Source organism: Heteronotia binoei, chromosome 5 (assembly GCF_032191835.1).
Source record: "Heteronotia binoei isolate CCM8104 ecotype False Entrance Well chromosome 5, APGP_CSIRO_Hbin_v1, whole genome shotgun sequence".
Taxonomy (NCBI): domain Eukaryota; kingdom Metazoa; phylum Chordata; class Lepidosauria; order Squamata; family Gekkonidae; genus Heteronotia; species Heteronotia binoei.
The window spans coordinates 32288251-32304626 of NC_083227.1; the positions used below are offsets into that span (position 1 = coordinate 32288251).

The window sequence follows — 16376 nt, forward strand, 5'->3', positions numbered from 1 at the left end:
TTTACATACTCCCATCGAAGGAAGCGGAAGTTCCGCCATCTTGGAGCCAAGGCAAGTGAACGGCATTGAGATTAATCATAGAGGCAGGAAAGGAGACTAGAGCGGCACAGCGGCGGTTTCCGGTAAAATTGATAGCGGTTGTTGGTTCACAGTGCGTCGCTCTAGCGTGGGCCATCTCTGTGGTGCAAAAATATCTCTTAATAGTTGGAAGTGGAGTGGGAAATCCCGTACCGGGACATTATTGGCTTTTCCGGCCGTAAAAAGGAATTCGGTTTCCTCTCTGTCACCTTCACCATAGAGATGGCGACGGATGTAATGACGTCACAATACGTTTGTGGAGGATAATGGTCCACTAAGGGTTGTCCGTTTTTTTTCCGGACGTCCAGGCTGCGCGTCACTCCTGTTTGCGGTCGTCTGTAGGAGCGGAAGTGTAGTGTCTTGGAGCGGAAGTGGCCTTCGGGACTGGGAATCGGTCCCGGCATTGAAGGAAAGTGGAAGGTCCCGGGGCCAGGTTAGAAGAAAATAACATTGGGGGGTTCTGGGTAAAAAAATAAATAAGTGAAGGGGGGTGGAAAAGGAGTGGGGGGAGATGTTTTCGTCTCTGTAGCTATTGAAGATTCGTGTGTGCGTAATAATGTTTCGCATACGTGTTTACATTTCTGGATTGAAGCTCTCTGACAACTGAGGGGGTGGAACCTGGGGGAAGTAGTAGGTGGTCCCTTCGTGTTCATGGAGAAGTGAGGGTTCGTGTAGGAACAAATGGGTAAAATCTCTTAGGCTAAGCAGGAAATAGCTTCTGTTTCTTTACCTTTCCTCATTCCTTTAATTCTGGTTTTTGACCCTGAGACTTTAGATTTTCCTTGAGGAGGAGCCAGTGTGTTGTACTGCTTAGAGTATTGGACATGGGCAGGAGATACTGAGGGTCAGCTCCCCTCCCTTGTTGTGTCATTCTCTGGGTGATCCTGGCCCTGTTGCAGGGTAAACTACGTAGCAGGACAGTTGTAAGGGTAGAGCAGAGGAGGAGGTAATCTTACAGGCTTTCCTGATCTCCTGGGAGGAAAGACAAAAATGCAGTAAGTCTTTTGAAATTTTTAGGTTAACTGTTGGCATCTCTACCTAAATGTAGCTGGGCCCTGGTAACAAAGCAGTGGTGGGGAGAATTTTGTTTTAGTTGGGAAGGATTTCCTGGTGTTGGGGTCCAATTAGTTCACTGGGTCACCTCCCATTTAACCCTCTTATGGTGCATTTCTTCGGGCTTTAGCTGTTTTATTCCCTAAAGGCTGCCTTCTGGTATCCTCTTTGGTACTGCTTCATTAGGTAATAGAGGAATGTTGCAAGGCCAGAGAGAAGGTATTGAATAGAGTTTGTTTTCCACACAGTTCAGATGAGCTATAATACTATCAAGATATATATGTTTCACAAAGGAACATAAACAAAAAGGCAGGTTTGTTTGCTAACTGCTTTGCGGTCTGAATTTTGACAGCAGGGGAGACATATACAGCATAGTGGGCTTTGGAAAGTTTGGACTCAGACCTTTGCTTAATGATGATGCAAAAATGGACATCTTGGCAAATCAGTATCTTGCTGCCTAACTTTTTAAAAGACCATTGTATATGCATCTCTCTGGACCAGAGGTGCCCAAACTTGCTTAACGTAAGAGCTACATAGAATACACATCAGATGTCTGAGAGCTGCGAAGGAAGGAAGGAAGGAAGGAAGGAAGGAAGGAAGTAAAATAGATGGGGGAGAGGTGGAAAGAAAGCAACTTGAAATTTAAATGCATTCTCTAGGCTGCTGGCTAGCTTGGTTTGGAGAAGTGACTTAAAGAAAAAAATGCCTTCTCCAAGTTGGCCATCGAGGTGGTGGGGGCTTTGTGTGAAAAAGCTACATGTGGCTCCCAAGCCACAGTTTGGCGACCCCTGCCTTAGACACAAGGCTGGAGGATTCAAATTTGTCATTGAGCAATAATATGCCAGTGATCCTTTCTTCTTCACCATGATGTCCCTGAGCTACCCAGATGTTTTATGCTTCTCTGTTTCCTCATTGTGTGGATTTAAATTGTTGTGCAAGATGGCATGGCAAGGATTTTGAGATGGATTTGTCTGGCAATTTATGAGCTGATTGGGGAGGGAAGGCTGCTGCTGCTGCCACCATTGTACTGGCTGAAAAATTGCTGTTTGCCATATTGGATCTGCCAGCTGATCTGATAGCTTAAGGTGTTAAAGCTGGAAGAAGGAAGGCATTATGTATATTTATTTACTGATTTTATTTTGTCCTGGGAGTGCAGAGTTGCATACCTTATCATGTATGTTGTAAGTTATTAGCTACTTTGGTGGCCTTGGTGAGGGCAGAAAGGTGAGATAAATAAATACTTAGGACATGGCCCAGTTTTGGTTGAGCTACAACACTTGCCTAAGGCTGGACAGAGATTTGAATCTGGGTTTTCCACACCCAGCCATTGTACTGGCTAATGCAGTATTGCTTATACAGTGATGCCGAAAGTATAGCAAATGGAAGCTCTCTAATGGAGTCTTAGGTAGTCTAGCTAAATGATCTCTCCTCTTTGCAAAATTGGGTCACTGTTATGTTATTCCTAGTACCTCCAAACTTAAAAAATGGGGGCCTGTTAGTTTTTCCAGCATGAAGGTCACACAATATGAATCAATATGCAGGAACTTGACTGTTCAAGGAGCTCTGCTAAAAACAAGATAGCAGTGTTAGAAGTGTTTGCCTTCTTTCTCCTAGCCTTGTCCTAGAAAGGCTATTAAAGTTTCACGGTGGGATTGTGGGAGTCATCTGTCCTGATTTGGAATTAGCTCCCAGTGAAATTGGGGTATGGACTCTTTATTAGCACTTGTTTGTGCATTAAGCTGGCTTGCACTGATTCAGTCTGTCAAGCCCAATATTGTTCTGTTCTGACTAGCAACAGCTCAGCGGGCCTCAGAACAGCGCCCCCCCCCCCCCCCCATATTGCTTGAGATCCTTTGTGATGCCAGCAGTTCACTTTCTACATGCAAAACAGGTGCTTCTTGCTTAGTTTGGTTAAGATAGGTGTATGCTGACAGACTGCAGAATTGTTTTTTGAGGGCTAGCAGCACAGTTTTATTTGCCTAATTTTCCTACCTAGTTCCTTTTGTATGGAAACTTCCTCAATCAAGAAACAATGTGCATCTTTTATAAATGCTTCTTTTCTCCACAGTCCAAAGCATGCAGTACAACCCAGAGTGCAATTTTATGCTGTGGCGCATGCTCTTTACGTCGCTTTAGGCTTTATTGTTGTGGTATGAGTAATAGTAAAACAGATCCTTTACAACGGGCTGTTTTCCAAAGGTATGCTTACTCTTCAGGGAATGAGCTGTGTGTAGTGGTCAGGAACAGCCCAGCTTCATAGGCCGTAGTGCAGGGGTGGGGAACCTCCATTCTGAGGGCTGTATACAGCCCTCGAGGTCACTTGGTGTGGCCCTCAGAGATTGCTGGACTGAACCAAGCCATGTGGCAGCCTCCCTGAGGCCTGGATGGCTAGCGAGGATCGTGGGGTCCAACTGTGCTGTGCAGCAGCCTCCCCAGGACTAGGCAGGGAACACAGGGCCCAGATGTACTGTGCAGCAGCCTCCCTGGGGCCTGGCTGGCCAACCAAAATTGCTGCAGGGCCTGGAGAAGTTACTGTCACAGTTCAATTTGCACTCCATTATCCCAGATGGTGTGGCCTAATATGCTAATGAGTGTGTGACCTAATATGTTGATATTAGGGGATGTGGTCTAATATGCTAGGGAGTTCCTGCTGGACTTTTTCTGCAGAAAAGCTCTGGACCTCTGTGTTTGCCTAGGGCAGCGGGCCAGGTGTGTGTGCCAGATTAGGCTCTCCCCACATGACTTCAAATAGAAAACCAATTATTTGCGTTAATTTTGCTGGCCTGAATCATTATCCCTCGGCGGAGCACTGTTTTTTAAGTTGATAATTGTTTATCGCCCGCGAATGATGTTATAAATATCCATATGGCCCTTGGCAGAAAAAAGGTTCCCCACCCCTGCTCTGGCAGCATGACCAGCCAAACAAACATGGAAATGCTAACTCTTTTGACAGCCTGGAAAGCCCATGATCATATTAAAATACTTATTTAATGTGTTAAGATGTAGCCAGCATACATCCAGCAACTAGGGATCTGAAATGGAAGCATGAACTAATTATATAGTGCATCGAAGTAAATGACACTTGACAGAATCAGAAGGAAGAAAAGCACAATGAGAGATGCGAGGGGTCCATTTCACAACATACTTAGCACTGCACCAAATCGAGCTTTGGTAGATGTTCTTGTGGCCAGGTGCAGTTTTATCTGTCAGAGCTGTGGGCTCTTTTTGTCAGGCAGCCATATGTCTTAGGTACAGAAATGGCTCCCCAAGAAAACAAACAACTTCCATGAGCATTGGGAATTATTTTTAAGTGTGCATGCATTCCTATAATAGATTTCGAGTACAGTGGCACTTTTAAGATTAACAACATTTTATTGAAGGTATAAGCTTTTGTGTGTCAGATATCTGAAGAAGTTTGCGTGCACATGAAAGCTTATACCTTGAATTAAAATTTTGTTGGTCTTAAAGGTGCCACTGGATTCAAACTTAGTTCTGCTGCTTCAGACCAACACTGCTACCCACCTGAATCTATCTTGGCTTCCCAGTATTCCAAGAAAGGTTTAACCATAGAATGCAAACCCTCAAAGTTAGTTCTGCTTTTTAGAGTGAGATTATATTCTGGACTGTGTTTTTGTGGAGTGATTGTTGGGGAAGACATTAAGGGGTTTGGGAAACCTGGAGTTCCACTTTGGTGGGTATGGCTGGCTGGGCACTTCCTTGCCACAGAGTAAATGAGTGAGAGAGTGAGTGAGTCACAGACAGAAGCCTCATTCAGTTTATCAAGTTCCCAGTAGGTATCAAGTAGAATACAAAAATCCAGAAACCCACAGTCTACACCCAGACGAATAAGAAATATATTCTGGCTACACATCACAAGGCCCTTAGGCATTGATGAGCAACCCCAGCCATTAGTAAACCAGAAGTATATATCATTCTTGGACCTTTAGCTGCTAATGCGTCTACTGACATATAGCTGTGGCAAAAATGAGATGCAAGACAAATTGGAACTGGCCAGAACTGATCTGATGTACCAGCCCAAATCCTTCCCCTTCTTTCTATCTCTGGAGTCAGGAAATCCTCAAAAAGTCAAGGAAGCTAGGTTCTGATATTTAAACTTCAGTATTGGCACCACCAACTTTAAGGCAAAAATCTTGTACAGGGTTATCAGTACCAGAGGGCCACAGCACCAGCGGAGTCCTGTAGCCTCCTGAGAGACAGAACCAAAGATTCAACTATAGAGACTAATTTACTATAGAAATTAAAGTAACAGATTTAGCAGGGGACTTGGGACTCAATCCAGGCCCTAATTCTGCGGCAGCCATGTAGGTTGCCATGCACCCTACTGTTCTACTAAGCAAAGCTTGGCGCCTTCCTCTTATATAGATGAAGTGTCTTGTGACACCTTAAGTAATAACACACTTAATTTGCAACATGATCATTTATGACTCAAAGATTACTTTATCTGGTGAAGGAAGCTTTAACCCTGGTTGGCATGCATGCCTGTGTGTGTGTCTCCACATGGGAGCAGACAGATAGAGGGGGATTGGAATAATATTCTAAAGAGAGACCTGGAGGCCCAGCGAAACATCAGTTTGTCATATTACGATGCAGAGAGCCAGTGCAAACAAGACCTGGCCAAGAGTATATAGGCTGTAAACAGCGTGGCTATGGAATTTGTGAACTGGCCAAGCATGAATAGTGCATACAAACCACCAAGGAAGGGCTATTACTTTCAGCAGTGAGCTAGCTCTTTTCGATCTCTATTGTGGCAAGGACCAGTTGCATCAACTCAGCTGTTTCTAGCTGTGAATTATCTGTGTTCCCATCTCTTTGAGTATAATCTGATACAGTGGGGTCTGGATCACTAGATTTTGTACAGCAATAAACATGTTGGTCCCTTAGGCGTTGGAAGATCCTGGATTTGGCGGATACAGATTAGCATGGCACTCTGTCAGAAATGGATATATGAATGTCTTGTCAGTGGTACCTCTGAAGTATAACAGAGCCAGTGCAGTGTAGGGGTTTGACCAGGACTTGGGAGAGCTAAATCCTCACTAAGCCATGATGCTGAGAAGGAACTGCCAGTGCCAGGATAAAACAGAGCAGAAGAGAGCTATGTGTGCTGCCCTGAGCTCCTGGGAGGAAAGGTGGAATAAAAATGGGAAGGCGACTCAAGAGGCATTTGGAAAGCAAATGGCACCAGGTGCATTCAATCCTTCCTCCTCTCCAAACTCTCTTTGGTTTTCCCTACATTCAGGCATGCCCAGAGTTTGTGGTCTCCACCTCCAGACTCCAGAGATGAGACTCACCCATTTCCTCTTTTTTTACAGTAGGACAGGGGGAAGCGTTTGCCAGGGCACCATGGCAGAGCCGGAAAACCTTGAGGTGATGGTGAAAACCTTGGACTCACAGACCAGGACCTTCACAGTGGAGGCAGAGGTGAGCTCTTCTGGAGAGGCTTGCAGCTGAGAGGGTGGAGTTTGGGGTGGGGGTTGACTCTCCTGGACCACTGCAGAGGGATTGCATTGCCTCAGTGTTCTGTTTTGTTAAAATAATTGGGTCCTAGCTTCCTATCCTCCTGCAGCATTATGTGCTGTGTATCTTTCGGTGTCTTTTGGTTTTTTGTGTTTTGTGCTCTTGTGAAGCCTGTTAAGATCTGTGCTCCTTCATACCTTTTGCCAAGGGTGGAATGGGAGGAATGGACATCAGTAGCAGAGGATTTGACATGCCTCCGATCTGGTCTTGTAGAACACTTGTTGACTGCCTGACTGGATCTCAATAGAAGTTTAGTCCATTAACTCATGTCTTGTGGCTTTTGTGCAGTGGAGGCTGTCTGGTGGTGGTGGGTGTGGCACATCACTGAAAGTGTCCGAGGTCTAGCCCTGCTGCAGCCCAGCCTCTGGGCCCTCATGTTCCTCCTCCAGTGTGCCACCGGTTCTCACTCCCCATAGCTTTTGTGCCACAGGTTGACTCCTGTTGTAAGATCAGCCTGTCTTCTGGCTTTTAATGGAGGAGGATTCTCTTCTGATGCTTTTCTCTCCTGGACTTCCACACTGCCACTTAACGGTGGTCTGGTCCAGCCTTGACCTGGATAGCCCTGGCAAGCCCCACCTTGTCAGATCTCTGAAGCTAAGTAGGGCTGACCCTGACAAGTACTTTGATGGTAGACGACCTTGGAATACCAGAACTGGGAGGCAGAGGCAGGCTGTATCAAGCCACTTCTCTGAACACTCTCCATGCCCCAGTAGGGGTTGTCAGAAGGCACCATGACTTCCAGGCATGCATGCACACACAAAATACAATAAATAAATAAATCCCTCCCTCAACAGCACTCTGGTATAAACCTTGCTTCAGTAACTGTATCCCAGAGTGTGTCCCCAGTGGGTTTAAAGGGAGACTGCTTAGGTGGAAGGGGAGATATCTGGGGGCAGCAATGGGGCTGGAAGGCTGCCCACTGGGCCTCTCTCAGTTTTGTTTCCTTCGTTGCAGATTACAGTCAAAGAATTCAAGGAGCACATTGCCGGCTCAGTCAAGATCCCTTCCGAAAAGCAGCGCCTTATCTATCAAGGGAGAGTCCTGCAGGATGACAAGAAGCTGAAAGAATACAGTGAGGAGGGGATCCCAGAGGAGGCTGTGGGTTGCTGATGGAGTAGGAAGTGGGATGGGGCTGTGGCTGGGAGACCTGTGGGGCTTTAGCGTGGGCAGAGAGCAATCGCGGGTAAGGCCAGAGCTCTGACAAACACTGAAGAGTGCTTCTAAAATGGTTCAGTGTGTGCCTTGTTTTTCCACTGCCCAAGTATGACCCTTGAGAGCTGTTGTTAAATGGAAGCCTTGCGATACAGAGCCGTGGCTCAGCATAAGAGCATATGGCTTGCAGGCAGGTTTGCTCCTCCGATTCTCAATGACTAGCCTTTGAAGCGCAGAAAGCAAGGGAAGGCCTTCTCTGCCCATGATGCTGAAGAGTGTAGGTGGCCCGGTGGTCTAATGGCTCCATACAATGCAGTGTCTCGCGTTCTCTTCAAATCACTTTGGGGTGTGCTTGTGGTTGCTGGTCACTCAGGTGGAAGTTACACGTCACATGTAGATGCACATACCATAGTCCAGTGTTTTTTTAAAAAATGTCAATCCTAAGAAGTGGGAAGGGTAAAGAGGGTGCCTTGAGCATTTCTCTGCCATTTTCCATTCCAAATCTGCTTTGCAAGTTGCTTTTCTCCTTGCAGGGTTTTGGAAGAATGAATCATCAATGGCAGGAGGGGGAAGAGAGGGCGAAACATCCCTCTGCCCCCCTGTTGCTCTGCTTATAATCCATAGTCTCCTGAGCCTGCTTGTCATTTTGATGTATGTTTCTAATATACAACTTGCAAGAAGGACTGGTTTCCACGGGTTTGAAAGAAGCATGACCAGGGGAATCTTTTTAGCTACTGGCCCCACTGATAGACCTCCTGATGGCACCTGGGTTTTTTGGCCACTGTGAGACACAGAGTGTTGGACTGGATGGGCCATTGGCCTGATCCAACATGGCTTCTCTTGTGTTCTTATGTTCTTACTGCTGTTTGATCATTCTGAATGTGTGAATGAATGCTGGAAGCGGCAGCTGGAGAGGTTGAGAACCTCTCGCAAATTCTTCTCACATGCTCTGTTTTCATGGTCTTCACTCCAGATGTTGGTGGCAAAGTCATCCACTTGGTGGAACGCGCACCTCCCCAGACACAGTCGCCCTCAGGGGGTCCCTCCGGAGCAGGCCCCGCACCAGTCCCCCACAACGGCACGGGCTCCCGGGGGACGGGCCCCACCGTGCACGACCGCAATGCCAACAGCTATGTCATGGTGGGAACCTTCAACTTACCAGTAAGCATTATGGATCCGCAGCCACCCACACAAGTGAGTTTTAGCTAGAGGGTGCTGCTCTGCAGGGGCAAGGGGGAGTCTCCTGCTCCCTCCCCATAGTTCCAGCAACAGGGGGTGCTGCATTGCAGCTTGTTGTGCTGTGTGGGGCATAGTGGGGCAGCATGTGGGGGGCGCTGAGATGATGGGGCTTCTAGCAGCATGATGCCCTCGCCTGCCGTGTCTGTCCAGAATGGGGTTGGTAGTGGCGGATGCCATGCGATTCCTGAAGGCAGATGTCTGGGTTTGGCAATGGTGGACACTCACCTATGCATCTTGTGGCTCAGTGGAAGTGAAGGCAGTTGTGGTCCTATCCAGTGTCCCCTCTAAGCTGAGGAGTCTTGTGAGCAAACATTCTACTTTGTGAGCTACTGGAATAAAGTTGTGAGCTACTGGCAATGAAATTGTGAGCTATTGCATAAATTAGTTTGCTCTGGGGTCACTTTTCCTGAGCTAAGACAAAAAATGTGTGAGCCACAGGCTAAAAAAACTGTGAACTAGCTCACACTAACTCAGCTTAGAAGGACTACTGGTCCTATCCTTCACATCCCATCCCTGTCCTGTTACTTGCCTGCTGTGTGGCATGCCCATGGACCTGCTCGCTGCTGCTGAGGAAAAGGAACAGGTTTGGTGGGAGCAGCTACTGCTTTTTTGGGCTTGCTGCCCTGGGAGACATCAGGGCTGGCTTCCCACCAGCCTTCTGCAGTCTCCTGATTCTTGGCATCCTGAGTGTTTTGGCTCTTCTGGGCAGCCTGCATGGCCTTTGCTGGACTCCTGGGTTTTCTAGGCGGCAGCGGTAGCGGCAGCAGTGGAAATGAGGCTTAGAGAGTTCAGTGCAAAGGCTGCTTTTATAATGACGCACACATGCTAATATTCTTCAGACTGTAATACTAGGATCCGTGGAGGCATTCTCTCAAGTTGCTTATTGCAGGTTTCACTTGCCTTGAGTTCTAAATCATGCCACCTTGCAAAAGCGGTTAGCTGTGAGCTGGTCATGTCTGTGATCCTGTGTTTGTCTAGCTCAGAACCAAATATTCTCTCTAAGCTGTGGAGTCTTGTGTGCAAAAATTCTACTTTGTGAGTGAGCTACTGGCATTAAAGTTGTGAGCTACTGCACACATTAGTTTGCTCTGGGGCCATTTTTCTTAAGCTGAGACAAAAATATGTGAGCTGGAGGCTAAAAAATTGTGAGCTAGCTCATCTTAGAGGGAACACTGCTCAGAACTTGCATATTTTGTAGACTGTTTTTCTACATTGCTCCAAGCCGTTTCAGCGAACAGGCCTTTAAAATATAGTCTGGAGCTAAAAACATCATTGCTGGCAAGAGTAAAAACAACACAGCAATTCAGCAAAAATAACCCCTTAATTGAAAAACTTTGCCTTGCTCCTTTTCTGGAAAAGTGGCTGAGATGTCACACCCATCCCTGTTCAAGGTGGCCTGTTCCATAGTGTGTGTGTGTATAGGGGGGCTTGCCCTAGAAAAAGCCCTTGAACCAGCTGCCACAAGTCTCCCCCCCCCCCCTCACTGAGGGGATGTTAAGTGAAACCTGCTGGGAGGACTGAAGGGCTAATAAAGCCAAGGCCACATCTGTGCCTGGTTGTGCAGAAACACATCGGAGAAGGGGAAAGCGGCCTAGAAGTCTTGTAAATAAATAAGAAGGGTAGCAGGTGGACAGGAGGCAGCTGCTTGATAATCTCTGCTTTTGCTGTTGTTCTTTTTTAAAGTTAGGTTTCTTGAAGCACGTCAACTATTGAAATTTCAGCAGCCAGATTTCTGGCTGACCATAGAGCTTTAGAACCCTGCATTGCCCTTCCTGTGACAAGCCTGGTCAGAATAAAGGTTGCAAAGTCTAATAATACCTGTTTGCCATGATATGCTCAGATTGGAACTCTCTGTCTGGGGCAGTGATGCTCTGTATTCTTGGTGCTTTTTTGGGGGGGGGGGCAAAGTGGAAGGGCTACTAGTGTCCTGGTCCAACTGATGGACCTCCTGATTTTGTTTTGGCCCCTGTGTGACAGAGTGTTGGACTGGATGGGCTATTGGTCTGATCCAACAGGGCTTCTCTTATGTTCTTATGTTGCTGAACTCTGCTTGCCCTGGCGCAGAATTTGGATTGTCCAGCCACAAAACTTGATGTTTTTTGTTGTAGTGTAGTGTGCCACATCTCCCTTGATACCAGTAAAAATTTTAATCAGACAGAATTATGTAGAATAAAATAAGATGATTTATATGTATATTTTAAAGAAAGAATACTATCCATGTAAAATTAAATGTAAGGATGCCCTACAGAATAGAAGACCCTCCTTAATAAACTGATATCATTTATGCATTATTGGTTCCAGATCAGTTCAGTCTGTTGTGCATCTCTCCCATTCCGTAGAACCATCAGTTTAATCAGTCAATAAGTCTCTATGCTTTTTTTGTGCCCATTCCTGAATTGTTGGAGTGGATTCCCGTTTCTAGTGCCTTGCAAACACAAGTCCAGAAGCTGTGATGTGATGTAAAAGGATAAGAGCGAAGATTATGAGGAAGCTTTGGTACAGTGTTCGACAGAAAAGTCTCAATTGTAAAGGAGAAATCAGAGCCAAAAAGGGGGTAGGGTTATTTACATGTAATCAAAGCATACCATGTTAAGGGGCAGATAGACTGTGTAAAGTCAAGAGGAGGCTGTGAAAGTGGGGTGAAGACTCCAGATGGTGCAGTGATTTGGTCTTCTGTGATTCCTTGCCTTTCTTTTGGCTTTGTTTTGTTCTTTCTTTATTTCCCTTCTCTCACTCTTTCTCCTGTTTTTTTTCCTTTTGATTTCCCCCCCCCCCCCCCCGTCTCTCCCTTTTTTTCATCCCCCTGCTTTCCAAAGAGCGATGGATCGTCTGTGGACGTTCATATAAATATGGACCAGGCTCCTGTACAGGTACAAGATGTGGGGCGGGAGTGGACCGGGATTAGGGTTGGGAGATCTGTCCAGGGCTGGGTGGCCCTTAGAGGTTCATGACGTAGTTTAGCAATTTCTTTTTAATGTAGCTGATTTTATTGATATTAATATATGTGTTTTATTTTTATGTTGTATTTTTATGTCTGCCCAGAGCCTGGTGCTGGCTGGAATGGGGCAATATCATTAAGTTAAATAAATAATAGTAATAATAATAATAGTAGTAGTAGTATTTCAAGAGTGTTTCTTGTGATGTTTTTTTGTGTGGTGGGTGGGGAGGCGTTACCCACCATCACGCTCTGTAAGCTCTTGGAGTACTGGCTACATCAGGGTGTGTGTGGCCTAATATGCAAAGGTGGTCCTGCTACAGAATGAGCCCTGCTAGCAGTAATTAACGACTAGCCGATAAGCCTTAAACAGCAGGTCATAGCTGTTTCTCAGGCCTGGTGAGATGCGCGCTGGCCTTAGGGCAGGCATCCAGAGTCAAATAAATATAGTCAGATATTTAATGAAATTAACATGCAAATGCTGGCTGAGAAAGGAACACATGAGATTGCCTCTTCCAGACCAGATGATGGGGCTTTGCAGAAGAGAGAAGGCCCCGCTCAGAGTTGAATGCTCTGGCCAACATTCTGCACTGCCCACTGGTTGTTTTGTCAAGGATCCAGGAGCCTCCCCTGAGGGGGGACTTCCACATCCAGAGGCACTGATCCTCTGATTCCCAGAGCCAGGAGGCAACATCAAAGGAAGGCCTCAGCCTCTCTGCCCTGTCGTTGGTCCTCTGGAGGAACTGGCTGGCCATTGTGTGAGACAGCATGTGGACTAGATGAACCACTGGTCTGGTCCAGCAGGGCTCCCTTACGTTCTTACATTAAGCTCCATTCTTGAGGGGAGCAGGTAGATGGTACTAAACAGATGGAGATGAAGGAAGCCTTATTGTGTGTGGGGTGTGTGTGTGTGGGGGGGGGGGGGTTGATGTTTCCGATTAAGGGAAATGGGGGCAGGATGGAGGCCTCAGCTTCATCCCAGGCATCTCCCCTCTCATTGCAGAGTGAGCCTCGGGTCCGCCTCGTCATGGCCCAGCACATGTTACGGGACGTTCAGGGCATCCTGAACCGGCTAGAGGTGAGCAAGCTGAGACTTGGGGGTGGGCATGGGTGGAGAGCGGGGGCCCCTCTTCCAAGCCTCAGCCCTCATGTGCCCCCTCTGCTCCAGGGTCATGGCAACAGCCAAGCCGCATCAGGATCTGAGGAAGCACTGTCAGCCAGCCCGACAGAACGGGAGCCGATGGAAGGAGAGGAATCTGAGCCGCCCAGCGAGCCCACACCGGCCGAGGAGACGCCCCCATCTGGGACTGAGCCGCCCCCAGCGGCTGAGGCTGCTGCACCCAAGTAAGGAGCAGGGGTCTGCGGAAGGAGGGAGAGCCTGACTCCAGGCAAGCTGAGAAGCAGCTGCGACAGAGTCCTGGCATGGGGAATGAGGAGAGATGGGGCAGAGTCTTACCTCAGGGCAAACCTGAGGGGGTTGTCCAGCGGGAAGGCTGTGGTCAGGCAGTGCCCCCAGGGCAGACTAACAACGAAGTAACTGTGGAATATTAACGGAAATACATCCAGTATATGATTTAATTACAGTGAACATAATTCATGAGTTTTCTATGTTGAGCATTTCTCCGTGACTAGTGCTGGCATGAAAGGTGGTGTGTGGGAGATGCCTTTTTGAGAAAGAGCTTGTGGGAAACGGTCAACGTAGGCTGGCGTTCCCGTCAGAGGCTCTTGTAACCCCCACTTTATGTACTTGAATCTTGCCGTTGAAGACACATGAAGTTATAAACAACAACTTGGGAAGATAATAAATATCCTTAAGCAAAGAAAACAAAGGAGCTTTTGCCAACGGAATCAACAGTAGGACTAGCACTTTAAATCAGCCCGTGGGAGCGGGTGGATCATCTTTGAAGTTTCCAGAAGTCTGAAAAGAGATGTTTTTCTACACACTTGAAGGGACAAAAAGAACTTTATGAACTTGGTATTTTGAGTACGATTGGAGTGTACGATTGGTGTGTCCCCAGGATGGCATGAGGAAGGCTTGGGGCCTGGGCAGTGGCTGACCATTGATGTCTCTCCCTGCAGTCACCCATCGCCAGCAGAGTACGTGGAAGTGCTGGGGGAGCTCCGCGGGGTGGAGAGCAGACTGCAGCCCTTCCTGCAGAGATACGAGGAGATCCTGGGAACCGCTGGCACTGCTGATTACAACAATAACGTAAGGGGGTGTTGAGTTGCACCACGTAGCTCAGTGGGTCTCGCTTTGCGTGGGGTTTCCCCTTCAGAGCATTGCTGTGACTCACCCATGAAGTTGGTCCATCAAGGTCAGAACTGTCTGCCCAGACTAGCAGCAGCTCTCCAGTGTCTCAGTCGAAGGTCTCCTACATCACCCACTGCTTGGTTCTTTCAGCCGGAGATGCTAGGGATTGAATCTGTTGAACTTGGGATGTTGAACATATGAAGCTGCCTCCTACTGAATTGGACCCCTCTGGGTCCATCAAAGTCAGTCTTGTCTGCTCAGACTGGCAGTGGCTCTCCAGGGTCTCAAGCTGAGGTTTTTCACGCCTCTTTGCCTGGACCTTTTTTATTTGGAGTTGCTGGGGATTGAACCTGGAACCTTCTGCATGCCAAGCAGATGCTCTGCCACTGAGCCACAGCCCTTCAGAAGACAAGAATGACTTCTCATTCGTGGATATTAGCCCTTTTCATGTCAGTTTCTTCTGCTCATGGCAAACTAGATTTTTTTTGGTGTCCTGTTCCTCCATTCCCCCATGCAATTCCCCCCTCCCCCCCCATGCCATACTTATATATCAAGAAGCCAACCTGCTGTCAAATTACGGCTTGATGCCACTTGTTCTCAGGTGGCTCCTGTCAAAAGTTAGTTGATGCTCCTTTGTTGTTGCATGTGTTCAGAGGCTGTCCTGTAACCACATATGGGATAGAGCTGAGTTTCTAGGGCCAACCCTGCTAATCTTACCATCTTTGAAAGGAGGTTAAATAGCTTCATGGAGAATAACACTGTCAGCTGCTACTAGCCATGGTGACTGAGGGGAACCTCCACATTCAGAGGCATTAAGCCTCTGAATCCCAGAGTCAGGAGGCCACATCAGGGGAAGGCCTCAGCCGCTATGCCCAGTTGTTAGACCTTCAGAGGACCTGGTTGGCCACTGTGTCAGGATTATGGGCCACATGAACTATTTTTCTGATCCAGCAGGGCTCTTACCTTATGCTACTGTTAAGCTCCCTGCCCTTTTCCTGTGGTAGGGGAAATTAGCTTATATCCAGTTATGGGGTTCATGCATACTCATATTGTGGCCCTGGTAGTGGACCTCCTGATGGCACCTGGATTTTGGCCCCTCTGTGACACAGAGTGTTGGGCTGGATGGGCCACTGGCTCAACCAGTATGGCTTCTCTTACGTTCATAACTCCTAAGCATCAGTGGCACAGAGAGGGGGAAGTGGGGCAGGCTGGATCCACCTCATCAGCATGTTGCAAGGTGGTTGATGGCCAGTCTGGGTAAGGGATGGCTGGTTCTTTCCCTGGGCCTCATTGGTCCTGCCTGCTGCTGGGCTTTATCCCGGAATGGAGTTTGTTGGTGGCCCTTTAGCTTTAAACCAGGGGTGGGGAACCTTTTTTCTGCCAAGGGCCATTTAGATATTTATAACATCATTTGCGGGCCAAACAAAATTATCAACTTAAAAAACAGTGCTCCTCCGAAAGAGAATGATTCATGCTGGCAAAATTAATGCAGATCATTGTTTTTCTATTTGAAGTCATGTGGGGAGAGCCTAATTTGGCACACACACACCTGACCTGCCCTAGGCAAATGCCTAGGTCCAGGGCATTTTTTTTGTAGAATAAGCCGAGAGAGAGGGAGAAAGGAAAGAAGGAAGAAAGGGAAACAAAGGGAAAGCAAGGAATGGGGGGGGGGAAGGGAAATTAAATGGAGGGAAGAAAGGGTAATAAAGGAAAATGAAGAAAGGGGAAGAAAGGGAAATAAATGGAAATAAAGAAATGGGGGGGAAGAAAGGGGTCAGCAATCCCCAAGGGCCAGACCAAGTGATCTTGAGGGCCGGATGTTCCTCACCCCTGCTTTAAACAAACGTATCAGAATTCCCAGTGCTGGTTCTTACCGGGGATATCTGTCTCCTGCAATTTGTGCTGCACCGGCTAGATGATTCAGCACTGAATAAAGAAGACCATGGCAGGGAGGTGACCTGGGTGGCCCAGGCTAGCCTGATCCTGTCAGATCTCAGAAAATAAGCAGGGTCAGCCCTGGTTAGTCTTTGGACGGGAGACTTCCTTGGAATGCCACGGGGTCTCTACACAGAGGCAGGCAATGGCAAACCACCTCTGAAACGTCTCTAGCCTTGAAAACCCCAAGTTGTTGCC

General features: G+C 47.5%; 1 protein-coding gene across 1 annotated transcript in view; it reads left to right on the top strand.

Annotated features, from left to right (window-relative positions):
* Positions 1-392: 392 nt before the first annotated feature.
* The window catches only part of BAG6 (BAG cochaperone 6), a 49309-nt gene continuing 33325 nt past the window's right edge, over positions 393-16376 (top strand). The window contains 7 exon segments of the mRNA XM_060239093.1: positions 393-511; positions 6462-6570; positions 7621-7738; positions 8792-8979; positions 12996-13070; positions 13161-13336; positions 14072-14201. Coding sequence (XP_060095076.1) covers positions 6493-6570; positions 7621-7738; positions 8792-8979; positions 12996-13070; positions 13161-13336; positions 14072-14201 — 765 coding nt within the window. The 5' untranslated portion in view covers positions 393-511; positions 6462-6492.